Source organism: Parasteatoda tepidariorum, chromosome 3 (assembly GCF_043381705.1).
Source record: "Parasteatoda tepidariorum isolate YZ-2023 chromosome 3, CAS_Ptep_4.0, whole genome shotgun sequence".
Lineage (NCBI taxonomy): Eukaryota > Metazoa > Arthropoda > Arachnida > Araneae > Theridiidae > Parasteatoda > Parasteatoda tepidariorum.
This window is the reverse complement of record NC_092206.1, coordinates 1,068,709-1,093,839: the sequence shown is the minus strand read 5'-3', so window position 1 is coordinate 1,093,839 and position 25,131 is coordinate 1,068,709. Positions and strand designations below refer to the sequence as shown.

Below are 25,131 nucleotides of genomic sequence, written 5' to 3'. Positions count from 1 at the left end.
ATAAGGTTAAGTTTTTCTTGATTTTCATTGTTTTAAAACTTATTGTAGATAGATATATTGCTGTGTTAATAAATTTCAACTTGCAAAATAGCATCAGTACTTGATGTATAATAAATTGTAGCACTTTTAAATTGTTTTAAAAATTTTTATAGCTTAAGATTTTTAATGAAGTAAAATGAGAAAATTTAATGTAATGTAGTTTTTTTTATATTTATATATCATTAAAAATTAATAATTGAAACTGAATTGTTTTGCTGAAAAATTTTTGTTTTAATAATTTTTAAAATTCCTAGTTTTAATGCACCATCTCCAAAACCACATTTCCTTTAAATATTTAAAGGAAATTATCCTATTATGTCATAAAAAGACTGTAAAAGGATACATTCAGAAAGCCTTTTTATCTTATCACATTAAAATTTTAATAATTAAATAAAACAATAATTAAAATAATTAAATAAAACAATAATTAAAATAATTAAATAAAACAATTTATTTTGCTATTTCAAAAGTTTTATTTGTTTTTAATGATCTGTGAAATTAATATTTTAACTTTTTTATTTTAGCCTGTTTTTCAGTAGTTAATAAGGATACATTTATTTTTTTATTCTCAATAAATTTGAATCATGCATTACTGAGATACAATTTTAATGTGGTTATATTGAAAAATATATTATGATTTATTTTTAATATTGTTTTAATCATATATGAAATTTAATTATAAGCTAAATTTCTTATTTTTCTGAAAATCAGAAAGAAAATCTTTTAAATTAAAAAAAAGTTATTTGAATTGAAAAAAAAAATTTTTAATTTTTTTTATAAAAAGGCAGAAAATTATAAATTTTGATAATTGTTTTGAAAACGCTTTTAAAATATCCATAAACTTAAAATTTAAGTTTGGTAAATCATTATCTGAATATAAAAATAATTAGTTATTTTTTCAGAAAAATTATCTGAATAAATAATTATCTGAATATATGAAGTTATCTGAATATGTAATTATCTGAAATTATCTGAATATAAAAGTATTTAACTAAATTTCTTATTTTTTTAAAAATCAGAAGAAAAATTGTTTTAAATTTAAAAAAAAAAACGATTTAAATTTAAAAAAATATTTTGATTTTTTTTTATAAGAAGGGGGGAAATCATAAATTCTGGTAATTGTTTTGAAAAAGCTTTTAAAATATCCGTAAACTTAAAATTTAAATTTGGTAAAATTATTGTCTGAATCTAGAAATAATTTGAAATTGTATTGCTTTCAATATTCCACGAAAATGAGATTGTATTACTGAGTGAAATACGACTTAATTTTAAAACCCAACAATGGGGTATCACATTAATATTTTTTAAAAAAAAAAAATTTTTAAAACATTTTTTTAAATAAAAATTATGGTGTACTATAAAACTGTAATAAAGGTTATGAAATCAAATTAGAATTTCTTTTTCTTTGCTTTCTGTAACTATAATAAAATTCAGAGCTCTGCGCGATCCGGAAATTGAAGGTCCAGAAGTTTCGAGAAATCTGCAATAACATTTACGTATAAAATTTTTTGTATATTTTACTTAAAATTATTAAAACTAGAATTTATATTTGGCACCTCTTAGCATGTGATTAGAAATAAAAGTAAACGTATACATAATTATTCATTTAAATTATGCTGTATATAATTTATTTAGAATTTCATGTCTTGAAAATATCAATTATTTAAATTTATGAAGACATTAATTTTTTGAAATGTGTCATTCATGATTTTACTCAAGAAATGTTCAAGATTTTTGAGTTGAGCTCACAATCACCCCTGAAGATTAAATAGTAACTTAAAAATGGATTTTTTTTTTCAACCTCTGGCATCAAGATTTTATTTAATTATTTTAATTAAATTCTGAAATTTTATTGGATCCTATTTTTATTCCCTGTTTGTTCACATAGTTGTAATAACAGAATTCTTGTTTTTTGAACATACTGAGAGAGTCTTCATTATTTTTTCTTGTTAGGTGTCTCAACTAGGGAAAACAGTGTGTTTGAGTGGATTTATTGGCTTGGATGTTCCAAAACCGATGGGCCCCCTGTGGATTCTTGGAGATGTTTTTATTGGGCGTTATTACACAGAGTTTGACCAAGGAAACAGTAGAGTTGGTTTTGCTGACACTGTTTAGTAATAGCAATTATCTGTATTAGCATTTATTTTGTCTTTATGTATCTCTCATATATTCTGAGATTACTTAATAAATATGTTAAACATTTTATTTTGCCTGTGAGATCACTCATCTAACTTAACTGATTGTAGAGTGAGAAAAATGTTTTACAGTCCTTATTTTTTATGTGATTAAAAGATAATACAATGAAACCTTAGCAGCGATCTGCACTCTTCACTTACGACCTTCAGAAGCGACCTACTCTCTGTTCCTCAGTAAAATAGTCTTTGATGGACCTTGGTTGTTCTTAGAGGTTATCTCCATTGACTTCAAAATTGTTATCGAAGGCACGTCATTTTAGTTGGTGTCATTTCCTTGGTACGGAAATACCAATTCTGTACATATTTGCTGAAGTGCATGCTCATTTTTGCACAATAGTAAGGTAAAGTCATTTTTGTGTTAAATGTAATCCACCTCTTCTTCCTTTCTTAGAAGAATCTCTGTCTAATGTTTAACTTCTGGCACTTGATTTACACCAACTTGCAATTCATATCTGGAAATTAAATTCTTTTTATTAATTCAAATTCACTTTATTTTTAAATAATTTTCCCTTTTTTTTTTATTGTTGCTTAATACGAAAGTTGTAAGATTTAGAGCTTCACAGCATACCACAATGGCAACTCTAATTTTTTTCTTTTTGATTTTTTGTAAAAAATGAAGACTGGAAGTGTTCTAAATTTCCAATCGGAAATCAAACTGGTTTTATGTGAATAATTTTTTCACCAGTTAATCAACGCACTTCAAATAGCATTTCTTTTTTTTTTCCTGCTTAACTATTAATTTGTGACAATGTGCATAATTTTCTTCTTCATTTTAGGCAAGGATTATTGCAATAAGCGCGCGTTATCAATTGAACTATACTTGGTGCATAGCGTTTTTAAAAAGTGCTTAATTTTTCCTTTTCGAAAAGGGAATGTCTATTTTCGCCATGTATTATGTGAAAGCATGCTTTTCACATTCTTCTATAGAACGTTTTCACAATTCATTCAACAGCAATCTATTTCCGCATACCGTCGGTTAACGTATGACGTATTATCACTTTGCGTGTTTGACGAAGAACTTGTGAGTTCGCATGCGCGTCAACTGGAATTGGATCTGTGAGATTATTGCACTCTCGTGTGCAACTCTGCTGCATTTTGCAAGATATTCTCCATTTCAGGTTTCGTTTTCCACCCTTTGATATCGAACCGAAAAATCTCTCGAGCATTTTATAATGGCTAACATAATCAAGAAAAGAGTTCTCTGTCAGAAACTAGTTATTTTATCATGATCATGTAAAGTCTTTGAAAATTATTTTGCGTTTTTTAATGTATATAATGCTTTAAAATATTTTTTGAGTGTTTAAAAAGTATTTAAAAGGTTTTTGTTGAGAGATTTGGCCTACGCATCCTGCTATAATAAAAGTTAAAACATGCTATACTTACTGTTCTCCTTCCTGAAGTGTGTCCGGAATACTTTTTCCTTTTGTTTCGGGCAAGAGAAAAACCAAAAGACCCCCACTAATGGCTAAAAGACCATGGACCACGTCCGGTACCCAAGGATACGTCGCCCTACCCTGGAAAGGAACAATTGTCCAATGAACACTATTTCTTTCTCAAACATCAGAATTCAAAGAAATTCCATTCTGTATGCAAAACTCTTTTCAATCGCTCTTTGTAACAGTATTGTCCCGCGTTAATTCGGGTACGTCTATATTGCAAATACTAATTATCCCGAGAAAACTCGAGCGTTGCGGAATGTGTCTGTATGTTTTGTTTTATCACGTTTTGACTCGGCCGGAAGCGGAAAAAAAAAAATTTAATGCTCAAAATAATCTGTTGTAATTGGAAGTTTAATGAATTTCGTTGTTGGATTGTGGGACTGCACACGTGTTTTGTGCGATTGTATATACGATGGTTGCTGAATTCATGTTTAGAAAAAGAAAGTTTAAAAAAATGGCGTATCACTTCACTGGTGTTTGGAAAGTATCACTTTGTGTTGTTTTAAGATCTATCATACAAAGACTCATATTTAACGTTTTTCATTTGCCCGAGATAATTTGGGATAGTAAACTGATGGTAAATTAGATGTTTCTTACACATAAAAAATTAAAATGTCAACTTAAAACTTGTGTATTATGTTTTGCTTTTAGTTCCTTGTATTTATCAATGAAATAAAAATACGTATTTGCTTTTTTCTTCTTTTTTTTAAAAAAAAAAATTGGCAAAGGACGCGGTTAATATTAATTTAAAAAAGAAATGTATTTTAGTATAATTATAGAAAGATTGAAGTAATAGCAAAGCTTAGCACAGCGACAAACTTGTGGGACTTTTTAGGACTAAGTTACTGTAGAAACTAAAATCCACTGCGCTAGGCATTGGGCATTATTTTATAACAGCCGTTGAACAGTTGTCCCAATTTTGGGTAATCGACTACCAATGTTCAACTCCGTAGCCTCGTCATTTTGAATCTAATCCAGAAGACAAAGGAACTCCTAAATGAACTCATCATCATCATATCTGGCTAGACAGCCCTTCCTTTGAATTCGAATCCACTTCTCTCTACTTTTGACACTTGTTCGCCAGTTTTTCTCCTTTAGAGTAAGGAAATCAGTCTCAACTAAATCCAGCCATCTCAGCCTGGGTCTACCTCTTTTCCTGTTCGTTAGGGGTTTGTGTAATAGGATTTTCTTTAAATTTGAGTCATCATTCCTTCTGAAAATGTGAGCCGCCCAGTTCATTCGATTTATTTTTATGAATTTCACAATATCTGGCTCCCTGTAGATTTTATACAGTTCAGTATTATATTGTCTTCTCCAGGAATTATTTATTTTTTATCCCACCAAGGATGGCCCTCAAAACTTTTCTCTCAAAAATGGCAATTTTATTTTCACCAGCTTGAGTTAGGTTCCAGGTCTCAGAGCCATAGGTAAGTATTGGCCTAATTAATGCTTTATAGAGTAAAAGTTTTGTATTTTTTGATAAAAGAGAGGATTTGAAAAAACGTTTTAGACCATGAAAAGCTTTATTTGAACAAATTAGACGACTCCGAATCTCATTGTCTATGTTATTGTCGGCAGTAACTATTGAACCAAGGTAAGAAAAATTCTGAACAGTCTGAAGCCTGTGGGAACCAATCTCCAGATAGGATTCACTAGAATTTAATTTAGCAAGTACAGGCATGTATTTGGTCTTATCGCTATTAATGATTAGTCCCATATCCCTAGCAGCAAGCTCCAAAGAAAGGAAAGCTTTTTTTAATGCAGGAACAGTTCTTGCAATGATGTCTAAATCATCCGCATACGCCAATATCCTAGATGAAGTATTGGGAGAAATTTGTCTTTGTGGAAGACTTTTTGATGGAACCAACTTGCATTTGTGTTACATGGAGAGGAAAACCTCCCACAGTTAGCCTGGCGGCAAGGGATTCGAACCCGGTTCACCAAATTGGAATGTGAAAGCTCTATCCCCATCACGGCTGTAGCATTATGTATTGAAAAATTTTTGTAGCATTATTAAGGATTTAAAATGTCCTGCCCCCCCCCCCTTATAATTAGGTTAATCGTGAAAGATTCTGACCCGTCGCTGCTAAAGATTTTCCCTTCAGGAGGGGAGGAGATTTAGGTTCGCATCGGCAGCTGCTGACCGAGTGGTGCGGCGTTGCAACATTGTTAAATAATATTTTTTGGAGAAAAAAAATTTATTTTATACGTTAAATCTGTAAGTAATTTAAAGTATGTTTTTTTTTAAAAAAAAAAAAGACTAAGTCATTTAATAGCATCCGTAATTTGGTTCGGTTTAAAATTAAACAGAGGTATTTTGCTGGTGTAGTTTCCATTATAGATGTTTTTGATCGAATGAATGATAAACGTTGATTGTAAGGGCGTTTTTCCCTCTGTATGTCACCAAATTTTTAAAAATAAACTTACGAGAACGCAAACTATAATAATAAACACCTTGCTCAATATTGGATGTAAATAAGTTATCATGTAAGGCAAATGAAGCTGAAGATAATGAAAAGAGAAAAAAAAAATTTTACTGTATACCATGTAGACTAAATTTTCCGGAGTTAAAGCATATAATTTTTTAAAAAAAATAAAATAAATGTTACTTTAAGGGTTATCAATTACCAGTTCTTTAACGAAGGGAGCCATTATGGATCCTATTCTAGCCATCATGGAACTTGAACCTATGGCCACATTTCTAACCACCGTCGGAAAGATTTCGGTGGTGTAAAGGTAAAGAAGGCCAAAGGAAGAAGTGACACAAAATTTACCAGCCATTGCCAGGCTTGTTCTTACCCAAGGCATGCCTAAAAAAAGGATTCAGTATAAGATTTATTGACAAGATTGTGTTAGAAGATATTCTACCTTATTTATATGCTATCCAAACCCTGTAGGGAACACTCTAGCACATCCTATTATATTGACATGCTATTAAGGAACTATAATTGATTGTAATTCAGTTATTTTAGGAATATTTATGACTGTTTATTTCCTGACAAAAGGATAGCGTTTTTAATAGATATGTTACATTGTTTAAAATTTTTAAAAAAGAAAAAAGTAAAAAGCTCTTTTTACTAACAAAAAAATTAGCTGAGTATCTATATCCTTTTATATTTAAAGATCTCTAGTTAATACATGGATTATGTCGCAGACCTTTTATTGGGTCGGATGCTACTAACCATAAACTCAACTGATTCGATACATCATTTACAGTCAGGGATTCCACTTTTTTGCAATCTAAGTATGGATTGTTCTGGAATCCATCTTTAATATTATTCAAATGAAACTGAAAATTGCTCTTCAGTGTAGATAAGCACATTCATTAATAGAATCGAAAAACACTTACTTGGGATTTCTATAGCCATTAAAATACAGGCGATGCCTCCCCCTATCATAAATCCAACAAATGTAGGACGTCGTCCTAGTTTCTTCACTCCCCAGAATAAGAGAGCGTAGGAAGGAAACTCTAGGACACCCGCTAATGTGAAATTAATGTATGGATCACCAGCTAAATCATTTGTGTTGTAAGACATGGCATAGTACATAAATGAGTTCACCATCCTGAAATGTAGAGAATAAAAAATTTTTTTAATAGCTTTGTAATATTTTCAAAATCTTAATCCAATATACATAGCTGCCAACTCAACTGGATTTTTCTGGTCTACTGGTTTAATATAAATTCTCCTGGTTTTTGTACATTTTAGAAAATTCCATAAAACTGAGTGAGATTCCTGAAAAATCCCTATTGAAATAGAATTTTTGCACAAATTATTATTTGCTTGGATATTAAAATAAGTATTATATACGTATTATAAAGCTGGCCTCAGTTATAAAAATTAGTTTGAAATTGTTTTTGTGCTAAAATTTTTAGTTTATTCAGAGCTCCCTTTTTAAATTAATTAAAAAATATTTTAACTATCTTTGATGAATTAAATGCCTCTTGCTATTCAAAATTATCATCATGAAATTTCGTAAAATCTACTGGATTTTTTCCCCATCCATGTTGGCAGCTATGATGCTGTGAATGACCAAAATATTTGTTATATCCGATTTTATATTAATTTATTGGTTGATATATTTATTCGATATATCTGCTGAGGATGTTTTATTACATTTGGTAATGGATACTAATTGAAATTAAAAATATACTAAAAGCTGAATGGATAAAGAAAATGTATTTATTTGTTACGACAGATATTATTGACAGAAATGACATTTTGGCATCTTGATAATTGGTATGGTTTTACTCTTATGTAGGTACGGTACAGTGTGCAAAATTAAAAAGATATCACCCTGAATAACTTTCGTTCTAATGGTCGAATTTTCACGTACTAAGTGTCAATCTTAATAGTTCAAGGGGAAGCGAGGGTCAACTTCTTAATTTATACTATTTTGGAATAAATGAGTTTTATAATTGTATCAAAAATTTTTTAATTTGCTGATGTCGAAAAATCCAAATATGCGCGTTGAGCCGCGATGGCTCAGGGGATAGAGCGTTCGCCTTCCAATGAGGTGAACCGGGTTCAAATCGCACCAATGGCTGGTCGATACGAATTCCGCATCCGGCTTGCACCGACCACAGTGCTGACGTGAAATATCCTCAGTGGTAGACGGTTCATGGGTTAGAGTTCCCTTGCCGTCAGGCTAACCGTGGGAGGTTCTCGTGGTCTTCCTCTCCTCGTAACGCAAATGCGGTTTAGTTCCATCACAAAGTCCTCTATGAAAGCAAAATTTTCCCAATATTTAATCCATGAGTTCCCTTGTCTTCTGGATTGGTCCAAAATGACTAGGATACGGATTTGATTACAGTGATCGTAAACCCAAACAATTGAGCCGGCTGTTCAACGACGGTTATTAAATAAAAGAAAAAAGAAATTGCGCGTTAAATCTGCCGCGTCTCAATGTCCTCCATGTTCCCATAACAAATCGATACCTCTGGGGGTACTGGTCCGGAAGTTCCCTTGTCTTCTGGGTTGACTCAAAATGACTAGGCTGCGGAGTTGATTATAGTGGTCGTCAACCCAAAATTGGGTCGGCTGTTCATCGACGGATATATATAAAATGAAATAAAAAATTATATTTTTGTATCTGATTTCATAATTGTCGTTTGCACTAACTCATCAACCACCTATTCAACTCGGAATCACTGAGATTCATATTAGCACGTCCGACCATCAAAGTGAGAGCACAAGTCTATTATATTTTTCACATTATATGCTAAAAAGTGAAAGAAAATTATCACTTGTGAACCACTCTCAATAATAATTACAATCCTTCACATCAAATGAAGAGAAGAAAATAACGCTCTCGAAATTCTGAAATCTATTTCATTGTAGGAGACCCTTGTAGCTTGAACCTGAAATTAAACGCCTTCCTTAATTGTGATGCTTCAAACTTCACTAACGATTTTATTTTTTTAGTTCTCTGCAATAATGATTCGCAATTTTCCCAATATGTATACTTTTTTCTCTTCGTTCAAATTTTTTTTTAAAAAAATATAATGTATATGAAGGTCGTTCCTTAGAGAACAACGTTTTGCTCACCATAAATAGAACATGCATAAGATTCTACTTCTAAGCCTGGGTGTTTTGAATAAATCCAAAAGAGATTTCTGCTTCTCCTAAAATGTAGAATTAGTTTAAATATACATAAAAAAAATTCTAAAGACAAACTTTAAACAGTCAAATGAATTTATTAGTATAAAACTAATATTTCTGTTCATTTTAACCGAAACTCTCATTTATTCCTTGTGGTATTTTTCCATATACTTGTGGTGTTTTTAGGAATGCTGGTGCACACTTCAATACAGAAAATAAAAATTTTAACCCCTCGTTTTTATAAAGTAGTGTGAGAGTAACGATCCATAAAGTCATCTTTTTCCTCACTATATATATATATCATAATAAATAAATACAAAAAGGACTTCATATTTATTTTCTTTTTTTTTTCGTGATATTTTTACTTAATATTTCTATTTTATTTGTTGTAAATTATTTGGAGTGCTCCACACACTATTGTATTGATATATTTTGCTTTGGCTATATTGATACAATATTAGAAAGCTCTCCTTTTTGCGGATATAATCGTGCGAGCTGATGATGAAATTATATCTTTTATTTTCCGGATTTTTATTTTTCACTTTTTTTCGGTTTTTAACTTTTCATTCTTTTTTATTTTCTCCCCTTTTTACATAGTTCTGTGGGGCCGGGATAGCCTGGTTGGTAGGGCACTGGGCCTATGTCCAAGTGGTCGTGGGTTCGATCCCTGCCGGCCGAAGACTCCCCGTGTAGTAAATGGTGACTGATGCACGTTAAATCAGTCGAGTCTCAAAGTCCTCCATGCTCCCGTAATAAATCAATACCTCTAGGGGTACTGAATTGGAGATGGATCGTTCTCTGATTCAGGTCAAAATTACGATCTGTGGATGCATGAATGGGTCCACCCTATGAACGGGTGTGACGTATGGATGTGGCAGAAGTCGAATTCTTGGCCATACATGGCGCCACTGGAAAACAAGAACAATCGCCCCCCCCCCTCTGCCTTAATGGCATACGTCAACAACAAAATAATTCTGTAATTTTTTCCATGTTTTCTCTACATTTCGAACTTATATATATATATAAAATAATGTAACATAGTTTTACCTTCCAAAGTTAGAAGATAGAGATGAAGTTAAAATCGGAGAGTGCTNGAGTTTTTTTAAAATAACGTGCCTTTTGTTGACCCATATTGTTACGAATTTGTAAATGTGTGTATAATTTTGCGAATATTTTTTTATTTTTATGAGGGTTAATATTTCAGTTTAGACAGTTCCATTAGAAAATTGTTTCATTTTAACATAATTTAGATGGAATGTACAGCTTGATGTATTTCGTATGGTAGATTCGGTGTAGCGACATTTTTGCCAACTTAGCGATCATCTTGGCAATACTTGGCGACCCTTTCGGCGATAAAATGATAACTCTGGAAAATTCGAGTTTCAAAGTGATAGGGCCATGATACGCGAGAATCGTGTCGAAAGTTAGAGCGTCTGCTTGTGACAGCATTCGTGTTCTGATTTAGAAGAGTCTTTAATGAGTTTATTGAATTGTGGCGTTGCGGTCTGAAATGCAAAGTCCGAACTACGAATCTCTGACGTTGGACTATGTAGCTTGCAGCCGGTAATTGACGTAAACCTCATACCTGAATGGAGATATGGCGAAATCAGTAAAACAGTATGTTTTGGATATAACTTGTCCGCATCCTCACAGCTTGCTCCCCGTCGGTTCTAGCTAGCAATCCGGCTTGTTCTCGCCGGTTACCTTTTCGCAGTTTTTTTCTATGCTGCCTCAATGTTAAAGTGGTTAAGTTTTATATATGTTGAAATGTTTTAGTTAAATTTACAAGTTTCCTAAATGTTAATAAAGATAGTTATTTATTTAAACTTAGTGTTATTCATGAAGAGACCTATAATCTGTTCTCAGGAACATTTTCATGTGGGAGACATTCCTAGAGTTAGATTTCTTTTTAGAGTTTAAGTGGGGACTCTAACAAAGATACCAAACAACCCCACAAGTGGTGACCCGGTCTGAATCAGAGAATATGTGGAATTATGGATTACTATTTTTTTTGAACGTGGCTGACCTACCTGGTACGCAGTGAGTAGTTACTTCCTGGTTAATGTTTCTCTTTTTCAGAGCTGTGCATTGTGCCATTTTTATAGGTTTTAATGTTTCTATACACTAGGGCAATTTAAATTTTAACGTATTGAATTTAATTAAATTCTCATGGGCTTGTAAACAATTGAGTTAAGCCATACAATTTGATTTTGAATTCATAAAGTACAATGTAAAATTGAATTAATGCTTTCGTAAACTATTCATACTTTTTCTTGAATAATGTACTAGTTTTTAATACTCTAACAAAGATACCAAGCAACCCCACAGAATTTTCTGTAGTTTCAAAGTCTGTGTGTACTACACAGTTATTTGAGCTGTACTATAAAATAGCTGTATTTTCCGAAAGTTTCTGATCATAAATATCTCTAATCGAAACGAACCCCTGTGCTCGGTGCAGTCTATCTACCATACCTCTTTGTTTCTTACGAGACAACTTACTATTGAAATCAACATTCAGTATTATCAATAAACGATAGCTCTATGACACTCCTGTGTGCTGTTTTAATATGAAATATGTTTATAATGACAATTCTGTTTGCTACCACGAATAATTGAGATCATGAAACATGTAAAGAAGGAATACGAATTAAGGATTAATTAAATAAATTTTATTGATTATACCCATAATACCTGGTGGCCGCATTTCATTCCATAATTCCAAATTAGGGACAATTTTCAAATGAAACTATTCATATGGAATTTTCCGTATCAATAATATTTCGTTTATTTACCAATAATGAACTACAAAACTTTTTATGTAGGAATCTAATTATTTTTGAATGTATCCTATATTTATTGTTTAATAAAATGGCATGATTACCAGTGAATGACTCTGAAAGTGATCGAAATCCGTGATTTTCAGTTTGTATTCTTTTCTATTCATTTTAGCCGCCCTCCTCAGAATGCGATCCAGTTTTTCCACTTTTCCCTGCATCAACAACCACCTCGGAGATTCCGGAAGAACGCTGAAAGAGATCATCCAATTCCAATATAATACTCGGCAATTATTTTATTATAAAAGCTAACTGAATGCTCCGTAAGGGGTGGGAAAAAATTGAGTTATCAATAAATCAGTATTAAAATAACACTACAAAATCGCGCACTAAACTGAAAGATATATACCAACACAATCAATAAAGATAAAATAATTTCAATTATATATATACAGAAAGAAACGAAAAAATTAAGAAAAACAATTTTTTTAAGTTTTTTTAGTGCAATTCCCACTATTGTATGGATATACGTTTTGCTTTGGCTATATTGATACAATATTAGAAAGCACTCCTTTTTGCTGATATAATCGTGTGAGCTGACAAAAAGGTTACATCTTTTAATTTCCAGATTTTATTTTCTTCCTTTTTTTCGGATTTTTATTATTTTTTTATTTTTCCTTTTTTCATTGTTCTGTAATTTTTTCTTTTTTTTTCCATACATTTAGAACTTACGCTAAAGAGAAATCCAAACCATTAAAACGTGACAGAGGGGTTCGAATCCCAGTTGAAGACATTTTCGAGAAAGATTCTACCCACCACATCAACTAGGCTTCTATGAAAGAACAATACATCTGAAAGAAAAGCCCTTAGAAGAAATTCACAGGAAAATAAACTTTTCATTTTTGTAACCCTCTAAACAAGACAAAAAAAAAAACGTTTCTATGCATTTAAATAAAAACTAACGTCATTTAATAAAAATTCTTGTTTTCTCTCTTGTGTGTGGGTTTTTATTTTTACGCACATACATTTTTCAGAGGAGTGTTACAAATAAATAAATCAATGTTGTTTCTTTATATTCAATAAAAATAGAATGTTTTACAAGTAAGGTACACATAAAGTAGAGAGCCATGGATGCATTTAAGTTTAAATATAATTACTTACAAGAAGGCCAAAGCGATTGGTAATATTGGAATTGCCATTGCTAATTGGAACCAGAACCAGTGCCTGAAGAGATAGGCCACTCCGGCTAGTGAAGCAAAGCCAACTGACCAGCCTAGCTGCACTCCTATTCCAACGATCTCCCGGTCCCTTTCTCCGATGACCTCCATCACTGCAATAAAGATTTTTTTCAAATTACTCTAGGTAATACAACAATTTGAAAATGGAATGTTTGCTTCCCTTCCCCGTTATTTCGGCAAATCTTTTTTCCCCTCCATTTTAGCTTATTACAAATTCTTACTGAAAACCGGGATAGCTGGTGCGTAGGGCACTGGACCCATGCCCAAGAGTTCGTTGATTCGATCCCAGCCAGCCGAAGACTCCCCGTGTAGTCAATGGTGACTGATGCACGTTAAATCAGTCGAGTCACAAAGTGCTCCATGTTCCAGTACTGATCCAGGCGTTTCCTTGTCTTCTGGATTGGTTCAAAATTACAATGCTACGGCATTGAACTTTAGTAATCGTAAACCCAAAATTGGGTCTGCTGTTCAACGAAGGACGTAAAAAAAAAGGAAAAATTCTTACTGAAACGTACTGGCGTGAGGGAAAAGTAAGATTTGCCGTAACCATGGTAACGGAGAGAGGAAGAGTGGGAACTTCTATTCTATTTAAAAAGATAGTGTGTGACATTTTTTTTTCGTCGCTTAGTAAAATGCATAAGATGAATTGAGCTGTCTGAACTACTGTGACAGCATTTTCTTTTATGTGGTATTTTTTCAGACAGAGAAAAGTTTTACCCTATTAACCTACGTGTCACATATACACTTAATGTAATGTGACAATTTAATTTCTAATTTTACGTAAGCCTTTAATTTTTCTTTAAACGTTATTCCTTTTCTCAATTCAGCAATTTTTTTTAACTTTCCTGTCGACCTTTCTCATGGTCATTGCGGTCATCGCACTTCCTGTGGGGAAAGTCAACCAACCCCTCTATTCACGCCTTTCTTTTTCTTTTAATTTTAGGGGGCTAACTAACCAATCTCTTTCCTTTAAACTTCAAACTCTCCGCCTCTTTAAATTTTAATTGGCCATAACTTTTCTGGTCTACCACCAGTTAAGGAATTTTTTTAAGTCTTTTTTAATACATTCTCTCTCTCGAGCCTTCGGGCAGGTTACCTTTTTTTCTCCGAGATGCGGTCCGTATCAAGGGAATTTTTGTTTTATTTCGTTTTCTCAGCCAGCCTATAATTTAAATTAAATCTGTGAAATTAATTTCTGTAATTTTAATAGCTTCATTTTTACCCTTAGTTTTTTTTACATTAAAGACCCTCTCGAATTTAAGCTTTCTAGCTATGAATATCTTTTCTATAGTTAAATTTCTCGTTTTATTTATTTTAATCTTATGCATGACACCTCCTATCTCTTTAATCTCTTTTCATCCATTTCTGTTAAATGGCATTCCTAATGTTAATTGTGTTATCCAATTTTCCACTTAATATTATGAGAGTTGTATCGAAATAAATGTTCACGGTCGTTAAAATTAATGTGTTCATCTCTTCATTTGCTGTTCTCGTCAAATTCTACTGTATGTGGTGGGTGAGTTTGTGACTCTGTTTTGGGCTCTTTTTCTATATTGGAAACATCAGCTTATTCCATTTATCTTAAATGTGAAATTGTATCTGGATATAGCATGACTTTATCGTTTTTATCTTTAATATCTAACCTATTTTAGTTTCGCCCTTTTTCCAAATTTGGTGATGCCAATTTCATCCAATTTGTTCAAACCTCACACTTTTTGTTCCTTTGAACCTATTGGGTTATTGTTATCCCACAAATGCATTGTACAACCACTTTCATTAACGATCACGCTCCCCTTAATTTAATTTAATTACCTTTTATACATTTCGGCTTTAATTTATTTATCATGACATTTCAATCATTTAACTATTTTTTATCATGACTATATCCAAATACAAGTACTTTACCAATGATTTCAACCCGTCTATCAATTTTATTACATAAATAACTTTACTTTTATGCGCACCAAATAACACAATTTAATTAAACTCTTACACTACGGAATATGTTCTATTAAACCTCATTACCAAATTGTAATTATTTTCAAAACTTCGAAAATTCTTACCACCTAAACATTTGGCAACTCACTTCAATAAAACACATTTCAGTGTATAAAGTGAAACAATAAAATTTTCAATAATATTAATGAGTTATTTAATAATTAATGATCAGAAGAGATAAAATATTCCAGTTTGTAAAATACCTTCAAAAACAGTTCAGGTTTTAGGTCAGTTTGATCAAAAATTAACGTACGTTAAAAAAACAATAAAGCGAAAAATGTTCTTATTTGCCATTATGGAGGAGTTTTGCTGCTATAGCCTGATTTAGAAAGTAATTCTAAAATTATTTTTTATCGAAAAAAAAATTTTTTTAATGAACTTTATATTTTATTTATTAGCTTGCTATATCATTTTATTTAAATATTTTGTTTAATTATGAAAAAGACTGATGTGGCAATTAAAAATAAGAAACTGAAATTTCAGAAGAAAAGGGAGAAGATAGTGTTTCTGACCATAGCACAAAATTGTTTTTTTTTTTTTNAAAGTAACTGTAATGGAATATTATATACACTTTCTGGCCAAAAGAATCAAGACACCCAGTGCACATAATTATATGTTGGGGCCCCATTTATGCTCAAAATTGGAACATCATAGGTCCTATATGAACATGCACCAAGGAACCCATATTGGGATGTCTAGAATTTTTAATATGAGTTCTATATAGGGCCTATATTGGCTGAATATAAAATATCGGGAGAATCTGACGATTCTGTATGGGACGGATATGGTTGTAAAGCAACAGGTGAATCGGACTAGGGCCAATATCGGAAAAATGACGGCTCTTTGAACCTTTATTGAGCCAAGATTCGTGAATGTGGATCCAATAAGGGTTATTTTGCTGCTAGGGTAATATGAAGTTGTCTTTTGCATCGCTGACAGCCTCCATTTTTTTTACCAGTTTTTGATAAGACTTCCATTACAGCTGATGTGAGGATTTGGCTGACTACGTCATCTGCTGTCTCATTCGTCCCAAAGGAGTTCTATGGGATTTAGATCTGAGAAGGCCAGTCCAGTGTTTGAACACCCATTTCGTCGAAACGAGTTTGTAGGTGCCGGGATAGCCTGGTGGGTAGGGCACTGCAGCCATGTCCGAGAGGTCGTGGGTTCAATCCCCGCCGGCCGAAGACTCCTTGTGTAGTAAATGGTGACTGAGGCACGTCACAAAGTCCTCCATGTTCCTATAACACATCAATACCGCCGGGGGTAAGGATCCTGGAGTTCTTCTGGATCGGGCTCAAAATGACAAGGAGTTGAACATCGGTCAACCCAGAATTGGGTCGGCGGTTATAAAACCAAATTAAAACCAAGTTTGAATGGAGCAGTTATCCTACCGGAAGAGAAATGGACCGAAATATTGCCATAAGAGTGCAGCATTGTCCACATCTCAGAAGCACAGGAGCTAACGGACCAAAGCACGAGAATCACCACACACACATGCACCTGGTGTCGTTTTGTCCAAATAGTGTCTTACGGGTTCCTTAAAGAAGCGAAACCAAAAATATGTCATTGCAAATTTCTCAGATATTTCCTGTGTACAATACATAAAATGACCACTTCAATAGATAGCGTTTGAGCTTCAGGTAAACCCGACAAACTAAGAGGTAGAAAATCTCTCTCTATTTAACAGTAATTATTAGCGATACTGGGAATTATAGGAATATTGTCTCACGCGTACTGTGAAGATCAAACAGCGATTTAGGGAAAATCGAAATGCTTTTGGAAAAATCTTTCAATTATTGAAATCTCTTATGACTACTTTTCCTTCATTTTTTAAGGGCCGTACGAATGCTGACAATTACATATTACGTCATGCATCATTTACATTAGATATTTTTCATTACAAATAGAACAATCCAATTAAAACCTGCCTCATATTATGAATAACTATTATTCAAAAGAATTCATTTTCAAATGAAATTAAGTTTTTTTTTTATATTATAATAAATTGGATTTAGACATGAAACGTCTGAACCGCGCATAAATGGCTAAAAATCCTTACAAAAAATGTGTTCGCATTCATTTATCTATATAGTTATTATTTAGGTCAAAACAAAACATTTTTTCACGTTGAATTCATTTTGGTACCTATCCGTATATGAAGTCCCATATGAAGCATGGCGAAAAATCTCCAAACTTCGTCATCAGTACGTCGGTAAAAAGTACGCCGGTATTTCCGTTTCGTACTCTACTGACTGAAAAGTACCTCAATTTGGTTGAATTTTTTTATGATACGATTTTAGTTTACATCAAAACTATAATCTTAAGGTTTATGTACAGAAACTTGGATCATTTCCGAGGAAAGTAGAATCACTTTCTGCTGGTATTCGCAAAGAAAAAAAGTATGTTGTCAATCGAACTTGTTTCATTTGTATTTTGAACATTATTTTATTACAAAGATGTATTTAAAGTGCCGTGATTTTCAATTGCAAAAATGGTATTAGTGGTAATAATATGTAATAAAATGATAATTTAACGGAAAACAACCACTCGCAGGTCAAAAATGATTGCTGATATCAATTTTTATCGTGCAATCTCAAAGAACTAATTTTTTTTTCTCTTGTATAATTTAAATAAATAAAATTGTCTTACCAATCAGAAATCTGTCCAAAGGTAATGACTGAAATTAGAAATCCAACCATGTAAATAGATTTGGCGAGAGATATCAGCCATTCTCTATCGCACACTAAATCCCACTGAAAAATAGAGTCACCATAGTAAATATATATAGAAATACACTCAACATTCTGATCTGACTACAGATCAGAAGTTTGCATGTTCACACCAATGTGGAGAGATCGTCTATGAAAACCAACATAGAATCAATGTGAATTTGTAGAGTTGTTGAAACTGATAAAAAGAACAGATAATAAAGACACTTTTAATTACTAGATTTGTGTTTGCCTCATCGTGGCTGGAGGGTATAGAGCCACCAATCCCGTATTATCCAGCTAAAATCAGCAGGCACAAGAGGTGCTCCAGTCTTTTTGACCAACTGTCATTCCCTTCTTTATGTTCGAGGGGGTTATCGGTTACCTCCTTCTAACATCGTATATTCTAAACATTTAAATAGGCCGGGATAGCCTGGTGGGTAGGCAGCTGGACTAACGTTTGTGAGAACGTGAGTTCGAATACAGACGGCCGAAGACTCCCCGTGTAGTAAATGGTGACTGGTGCACGTTAAATCTATCGGGTCATAAAGTCCTCCATGTTCCCCTAACAAATCAATAAATCTGGGGGGAGGGTACTGAATTGGAGATGGATCGTTCCTTGGTTCAGTTCGAGATGGATCGTTCCCTGGAATGAATGGATGTATGAATGAGTACACCCTATAAACGGGTGTGACGTATGGGCGTGGAAGAGGTCAACTTCTTAGCCATAGTAGGCACCAGCACCTCCTCAGCCTTAATGGCTGACGACAACAACAACAAATGCTTAAATAACCAAAAATGAATAATAAACATTTCTTTTATATATACATCCTACATACAAGACAATAGTTCATTCATCAAGTAATATACATATAATTTCGGAGGGGCTTTTGTCCCCCAAAACTACGCCACTGTTCAGATGGCTTCTTGGACTTCAGTATTGGGTCGTTCAAAACGTTATTTTATATATATATATATATTGCGCTTACCATTACGCCTAGTGACCTTATTCTTCAAAGTGCCTGAAGAGAACTGCAGCTTATTTGAAGACTATATTGAAAACCTATAATAGTCTTTCGACTTTTATCTGTATCCCACCCATAGAAGCTCGTAAGATACTTACTTGGCTGACAATAGTTTCAGAGTTGTCGTATATCCACTCTGAACATGGCATAGTATCATTTGCTGTCACACATTCTTCTGTTGAATTGACACACCGGAAGGGAACATTCGGTGCCAAGAATGTGATGGAAAGATTCTGCCACACGCCGATCACGCTGATGTAAAACACAGATCCGAAGATGAGTTTTTGCCAACGACCGAAGCTTCCTGTTATTTCTGTTATCATCGTGCCTGTGAAACCAAGTTTGTAAAATGGTGAGTATTTCCGACCACAATAATGAATGAAACGCGGAAACTGCGAATTTAATAATTGCAGGTGAACAAACATTTCATTGAAGAATAATGCTTTCCTTTCATGTCTCACAGCGTCTATAAAAGTGAGTGACATGGGTGTGTAGCTACATTAAAATATTTTATTTACTACAAGCTGAATACCCATTTACAGCAATGGAGAGAATTAAACAATCAGTATTGAAACACTGCACAATTCACAGTCAAACCCATTCAGTAATGAAGCAAACAATGTTTGTTGCTACATTCCATGCTATAGATGATTTTTAAAATCGGTATGTGTATTTATTTTGAGGAAGAAATTTCAAAATGATCACAAAAAAATGAAGAAAATCATACTATCCAACTTCCTCTCTTTTTTTTGGTTCACTATATCCACAAAAAATAACCTTATACATGTGTAGCAAGGCACGGGAGAGAACATTTTATTCACCGGAGTTCACTATAAACCGTGCTCACTATAGCCGGGTTTGACTGTATTAAGATAAAATAAGTTCAATTTTTTTTCTTTTCTTATATTACTGTTTTTTGGCCCTGCAGATGGATTTACGTTATTAGATGAACCCATTTTAAACCAAACAGAAAGTTTACAAAATATGGCATTATTTTCATTGAAACATCCTTAAGTTGCCTTCATTAAGACTCAAAAGAAAGCATTTTATTTAAGAAATAAAAAGGTGCGTAAATAGCAGAGTTGGTCGTCGATTACAACTCAATTACTTGTAATCACGATTACAAGTAATCGCCATTACAAGTAATCAAAATTTTTGATTACAGAGTAGAACAAACATGTAATCGATTACATTTTTCAATTACAGTAATCAATTACTTGTAATCATGATTACAAATTTTGATTACAACTGTAATCGTGATTACAATACTCGGTTACAGCAATCAATTACTTGTAATCATGATTACAAACATTTATAATTTTGATTACAACTGTAATCGTGATTACAACTGTAATCGTGATTACGAAACCAATAACTGTAATCAATTACTTGCAATCGTGATTATAAGTAATCATAATGTACGATTACATGTAGTCATGATTACATGTAATTTGATTACATATAATCATGTAATCTAAATACACGATTACAAGACTATTGTATTCTTATGAAGAATTATATTTTACAGTAGATAGTATAATGTTTCTTATAATGATACATTTTGTACGTATTTGTATACGTACAAATGATTGTAACTAAAATGTATGTACATATGATTTTATCTAGTGCATATGTACAGACATTTTAGTAACACAAACATGTACATACACTTATATTGTAAGCATAGAATATATGTACGTATGTATATATCTAATAATTACGTATGTATGTGCAAACAATGTACACTTGTACATTTATACACAATGAATATATGCATTTTATGCAAATACTTGTGTATGTAAAATGTATATCTATGTTTATGTACTCATGTATATACAAGTACTTGTTGTTTGTACAAACATACATACATTGTCTGTACAATGTATGTCCCATTCATGCATGCAATTTATTAATAAACAGTATAATATCTGTATACATGTACAATATAGGTATATATGTAGTATGTACAATATATGTATGTATACATGTACATGATATGCATGTCCAATATATGGATGTACATACACACAATATGTTCATGCTCAATGTATGTATCCAAATATGCATAATACATTTGTGTACGATTGTACGTACATTGGGAGTATTTATATTTTACATATATATGCATACATACATTCGACATGCATATATTGTACAGATGTACATACAGGCATTCGACATGCATAACGTATGCACATACACACATTTGAGATGCAGATATGGTACAGATGTATATACTTATAGTGTACAGATGTATATTCATATAATGTACATATGATGTAATGAACATATAATGTTCATATATAAACATATGTGTGTGCATATACAGTACATATGTGCATAAATATATTGAACATAATTCTTTCGTACAGATTTTACATGTGTACATGCATGCTTTCCCAATCTATGCATATGTGCAATGTATATATGTCCAATGAATGCATCCACACATGTACAGTGCACGCATGTTCCATGTATGCATCTCCATATATACTATTTATGCATGAATGTATGTACATACAATGCACATATGTACATACATTACGCGTAGACATATGTACATGTGTACATTACATTTATGTCTAAATATGTGTACAATACAATAAATAAAACGCATGTAAGTTAACTTTTAATGACTCAAGCAAGTTAAAAGACAAAATCAAACGATATTTAAATTTAGTTTTCAGCTTTAATTGTTCTATGTCATTTTAAAATTCCTTGAATAAAAAATTATTTTCAGGTACATTCATGAAATGTTTGACAATACAGATTTAATTTTTTTATAACATAATGCATGGTTCATAGAAATTTTTTAAAGGGCAAAAAAAAAAACATGGTAAATTTTATGTGTGGAAATAATATTTAGAAATTTAAAATAAGATTATCGTTTGCTTTCTAACCATAAAAATCACCAGATTATTATTGACACTAATGCTAATATTTATAATACGTATTAATTGAAGTAAAATAGTACTAATTGATTCTTTACTTTCGTTTATCCCCCCTGTGCGATATTTAGATATAGTAATACTGGTATTTAGATATTTATAGACTTAGATAGACTGGTATTTAGATATAATAAATTATAAAATAATCCACTACATCGCTTATTTCATCTTGTTTCTATTTATTACTCAAACTTCTTTATATTCATTCAAATATTAAGTGATTCCGTTGTTTTCAAAAATTGGAAGTACCATACGACAGAGCCTCATTTGAAGTTTTGAGAATCTATCTCTTTTTATTAGTTTGCATGAATATTAACATGACATCAATTTTGCTAAATTCAAATTGTTTTTTTTACATAAAAATTATTTTTGTTTATATAAATTCCAACAAAAAGAAACAGTTTTTTTTTTAAAAAATTTTCCTCCGGCAAAAAAGAATTTTCTTTTTCGTTATTCTTCGGGAAGATACGAATAAATTTTATAGAAACACAACCATTTTAAAATTTAATAACTCCAAAAATTATTCAGAATTTGTAAGAGCGATATCCAAGAGTGTGAAACATGGTAATTTTTTCTCTGAAATTGGTAGTAAGTATATTACTATGTATATATATATATATATATGGGTGATTCTCACGAAACATGACAATTCGGACCAAAAAATTTCTTCAAATTTAAAGTCTTCAAAATAATCTAAATTTTTTTTTGTATACTTCCTTAGCTACACTTATTAATATCTTATAGACAGCAGCCTAGTTTATGGACAATTGCTCGATAAAAAAAAAAAAAAAAAAAAAAAAAAAAAAAAANACCAAATCTTGAATGCCAGGAAAATGACATATTACCTTAGAAGTTTAATAAACAGTCATTTTAAGTAAATAGTAAGTAACTCAACTTAAGCCTTTATATTAGATGGACCATAAATTGCTTAAATTATTTCTTTTCATCCACTGTAGAAAGAAACAAAAAATTTTTGTTGTTGATATGTACAGAATAAAATTGCGTATAATAATCAATCATTGAATAAATGAATAACTTTGATTACATCCAAGCATATTACAATCATACATAAACTTGGTATTAGGTTAATATTTTCCTTCCCTCTTTACAGTATTAGCTGTTTAAAAGAGTTTCTGGAAACACTTCAATATCCTGGCATTCATAAGCCAGGAAAATGACAGCCAGGATAAAGACAAATTCGCCATTTTATAGCTTATAACTTTACTTCAATTTAATATTTTGGCCGAAGACGTTTATATTCTGCAGAAAACAACAGTATTTCTTAAAATAACTCAGATTAATCTATGTAGTTTTTGTTATTAATGATTTCAAGAAGCCAGGAAAATGACAGCATTAAAACCTACTCACCTTGAAAAATGTTTTGAAATAGATTTTGAACCAGAAAATTGGTTCTTTATTCATGCAACAAGACATGTTCAGATAGGAGGGTATCTAATCAATCTATTAACATAAGATATTGATTCCTGGCGCTATCTATTTTGGTTATAAATCACTAAATAAAAGTAGCCAGGAAAATGACAAATTTTCATGGGACAAACAAATTATTGACAGAAAATTTTTTTTTAAGCGAAGTTTTAGTAAACAATACCCTCTGCGTATATTCTAGAAATGCTTACGTAGGATAAGATAAAAAAAAAGTTAGATTTTAAAAAATGTATGGGAAGTTTTGAAGCTAGTTATTATTGGAAATATTGTTTGAGACGTGCCAGGAAAATGACATTTTATTATTCAATTAAATTTTTTAAGGATACAAAACAGTCAATGCTAGTGCAAAGTCATTTTAAAATGCTAGGAGCAATGCTATTTATTAATTTTTTTTTAAAAAAAGTTCTTTTAGTATTGTAGTATTGGATCTTGGAGCAAGGGACAGTGAATTGTCATGTTTCGTGAGAATCACCCATATATCTATACAGAGAGAGAGAGAGACCTTGCCAAATCATTAGACGCACAATAAGATCCTATGTAAAATCTTAATTATCCAAGTGATACCATACAGCATTATTATTTTGACGCTGTTGAAACCGGTTACACTTGTTTATGTTCGTGTATCAATTGGTTAACATTGTAATGTAATACGTTTAAAATGAACACAAATAGGAAGTACATAGAAAATCTCCTGAATAAAAACNTATATATGAATGAAAATATAAAATGAACGCTGGTCAAGTATTATTAGCATTCTTAATATACAAGGTGAAAAAATAATGAAATGAATTCTTTCTGCTTTAATATAAAGTTTTATACTGAAATGATTCAAATGAAGTAAAGCAAAACTACCTTGTTTTATATAATGCAAAAGGAAAATTTTTTTTACAATCTTAAAATAACAATTTCACTAATTTAAAAATTTGAAAAAAACAAAACAAACTGACCTGAATCCCGCATGGTTATCTCTACTCTCTTTTATGTAGCAATGTTAAAGCACAATCGAGGTCATCAACTAGAAAGACAACAAATATCGCATGTGACGACAACTAGGTCAATCATTTACTTTCCGCGACATTCTTGTTTTTTTTTAAGCATAGGATAATAATTTTTTATAATTTATAAATTGCAAATGACTATCAAACGGATAAATATCCTGAAATAAATACGAATAAATAAAGGAACTAAATTCCAATTTACTATTTGGAACTATGAGGAATTGTCTCCTTTCAAAGATTAACTTCCTTAGATTTAAACTTTCAGGAGGAAAAAATTGGTGATATTTACGTATTTTAGGAGAAAGTAAACTCATAAGTTCGATAAAATATTTTCTTTTTAAAAATCAGGTCATTAAATGTAGTTAAATTTTTTAAAATTAATTTTAATGATTGCATATAAAATGATTCATTTATATTTTTAGCCTTTTTTGTATTTTTAGAGTTAACTAGCTGCCTCCAGTGACGATCCGGTCCTCCTAAAGGAGTAAATAAATAGAATTTCAAGTATTTCGAGATTTTAAATCATTCAGCCAAAAATAACGACACTGTATACAATCTCTGGCCAAATTATTGGACGCATTCTAAGATTCTATGTAAAATCTTCATTATCACGTGATACAGCTTTAGTGTTTTTATGTGAATGTTTGCACTTGTTTACGTTAGTGCATAAATGGGTTAGATTATACGATACATAATATAAATTTGACGATATAGTGTATAAAT

The 25,131-nt window shown here is 31.7% G+C and overlaps 2 protein-coding genes across 3 annotated transcripts in view; one reads left to right on the top strand and one right to left on the bottom strand.

Moving 5' to 3' along the window:
* The window catches only part of LOC107442437 (lysosomal aspartic protease), a 30,112-nt gene extending 27,868 nt beyond the window's left edge, over positions 1 to 2,244 (top strand). For both annotated transcript variants that reach the window (XM_016056005.2, XM_016056006.1), the window contains exon 9: positions 1,993 to 2,244. In XM_016056005.2, coding sequence (XP_015911491.1) covers positions 1,993 to 2,154 — 162 coding nt within the window. In that variant the 3' untranslated portion in view covers positions 2,155 to 2,244. The remainder of the gene's footprint in view (positions 1 to 1,992) is intronic.
* On the bottom strand, positions 2,145 to 24,485 carry LOC107442436 (organic cation transporter protein). Its single transcript, XM_071179059.1, has 10 exons — positions 24,358 to 24,485; positions 19,115 to 19,344; positions 17,933 to 18,036; positions 13,209 to 13,403; positions 12,155 to 12,299; positions 9,220 to 9,296; positions 7,023 to 7,237; positions 6,302 to 6,483; positions 3,618 to 3,748; positions 2,145 to 2,686 (listed from the first exon to the last, which is right to left on the bottom strand). The coding sequence occupies exons 1-10, from the start codon at positions 24,368 to 24,370 to the stop codon at positions 2,638 to 2,640; spliced, it is 1,341 nt and encodes a 446-aa protein (XP_071035160.1). The 5' UTR covers positions 24,371 to 24,485; the 3' UTR covers positions 2,145 to 2,637.
* Between the last annotated feature and the right edge of the window lie 646 nt (positions 24,486 to 25,131).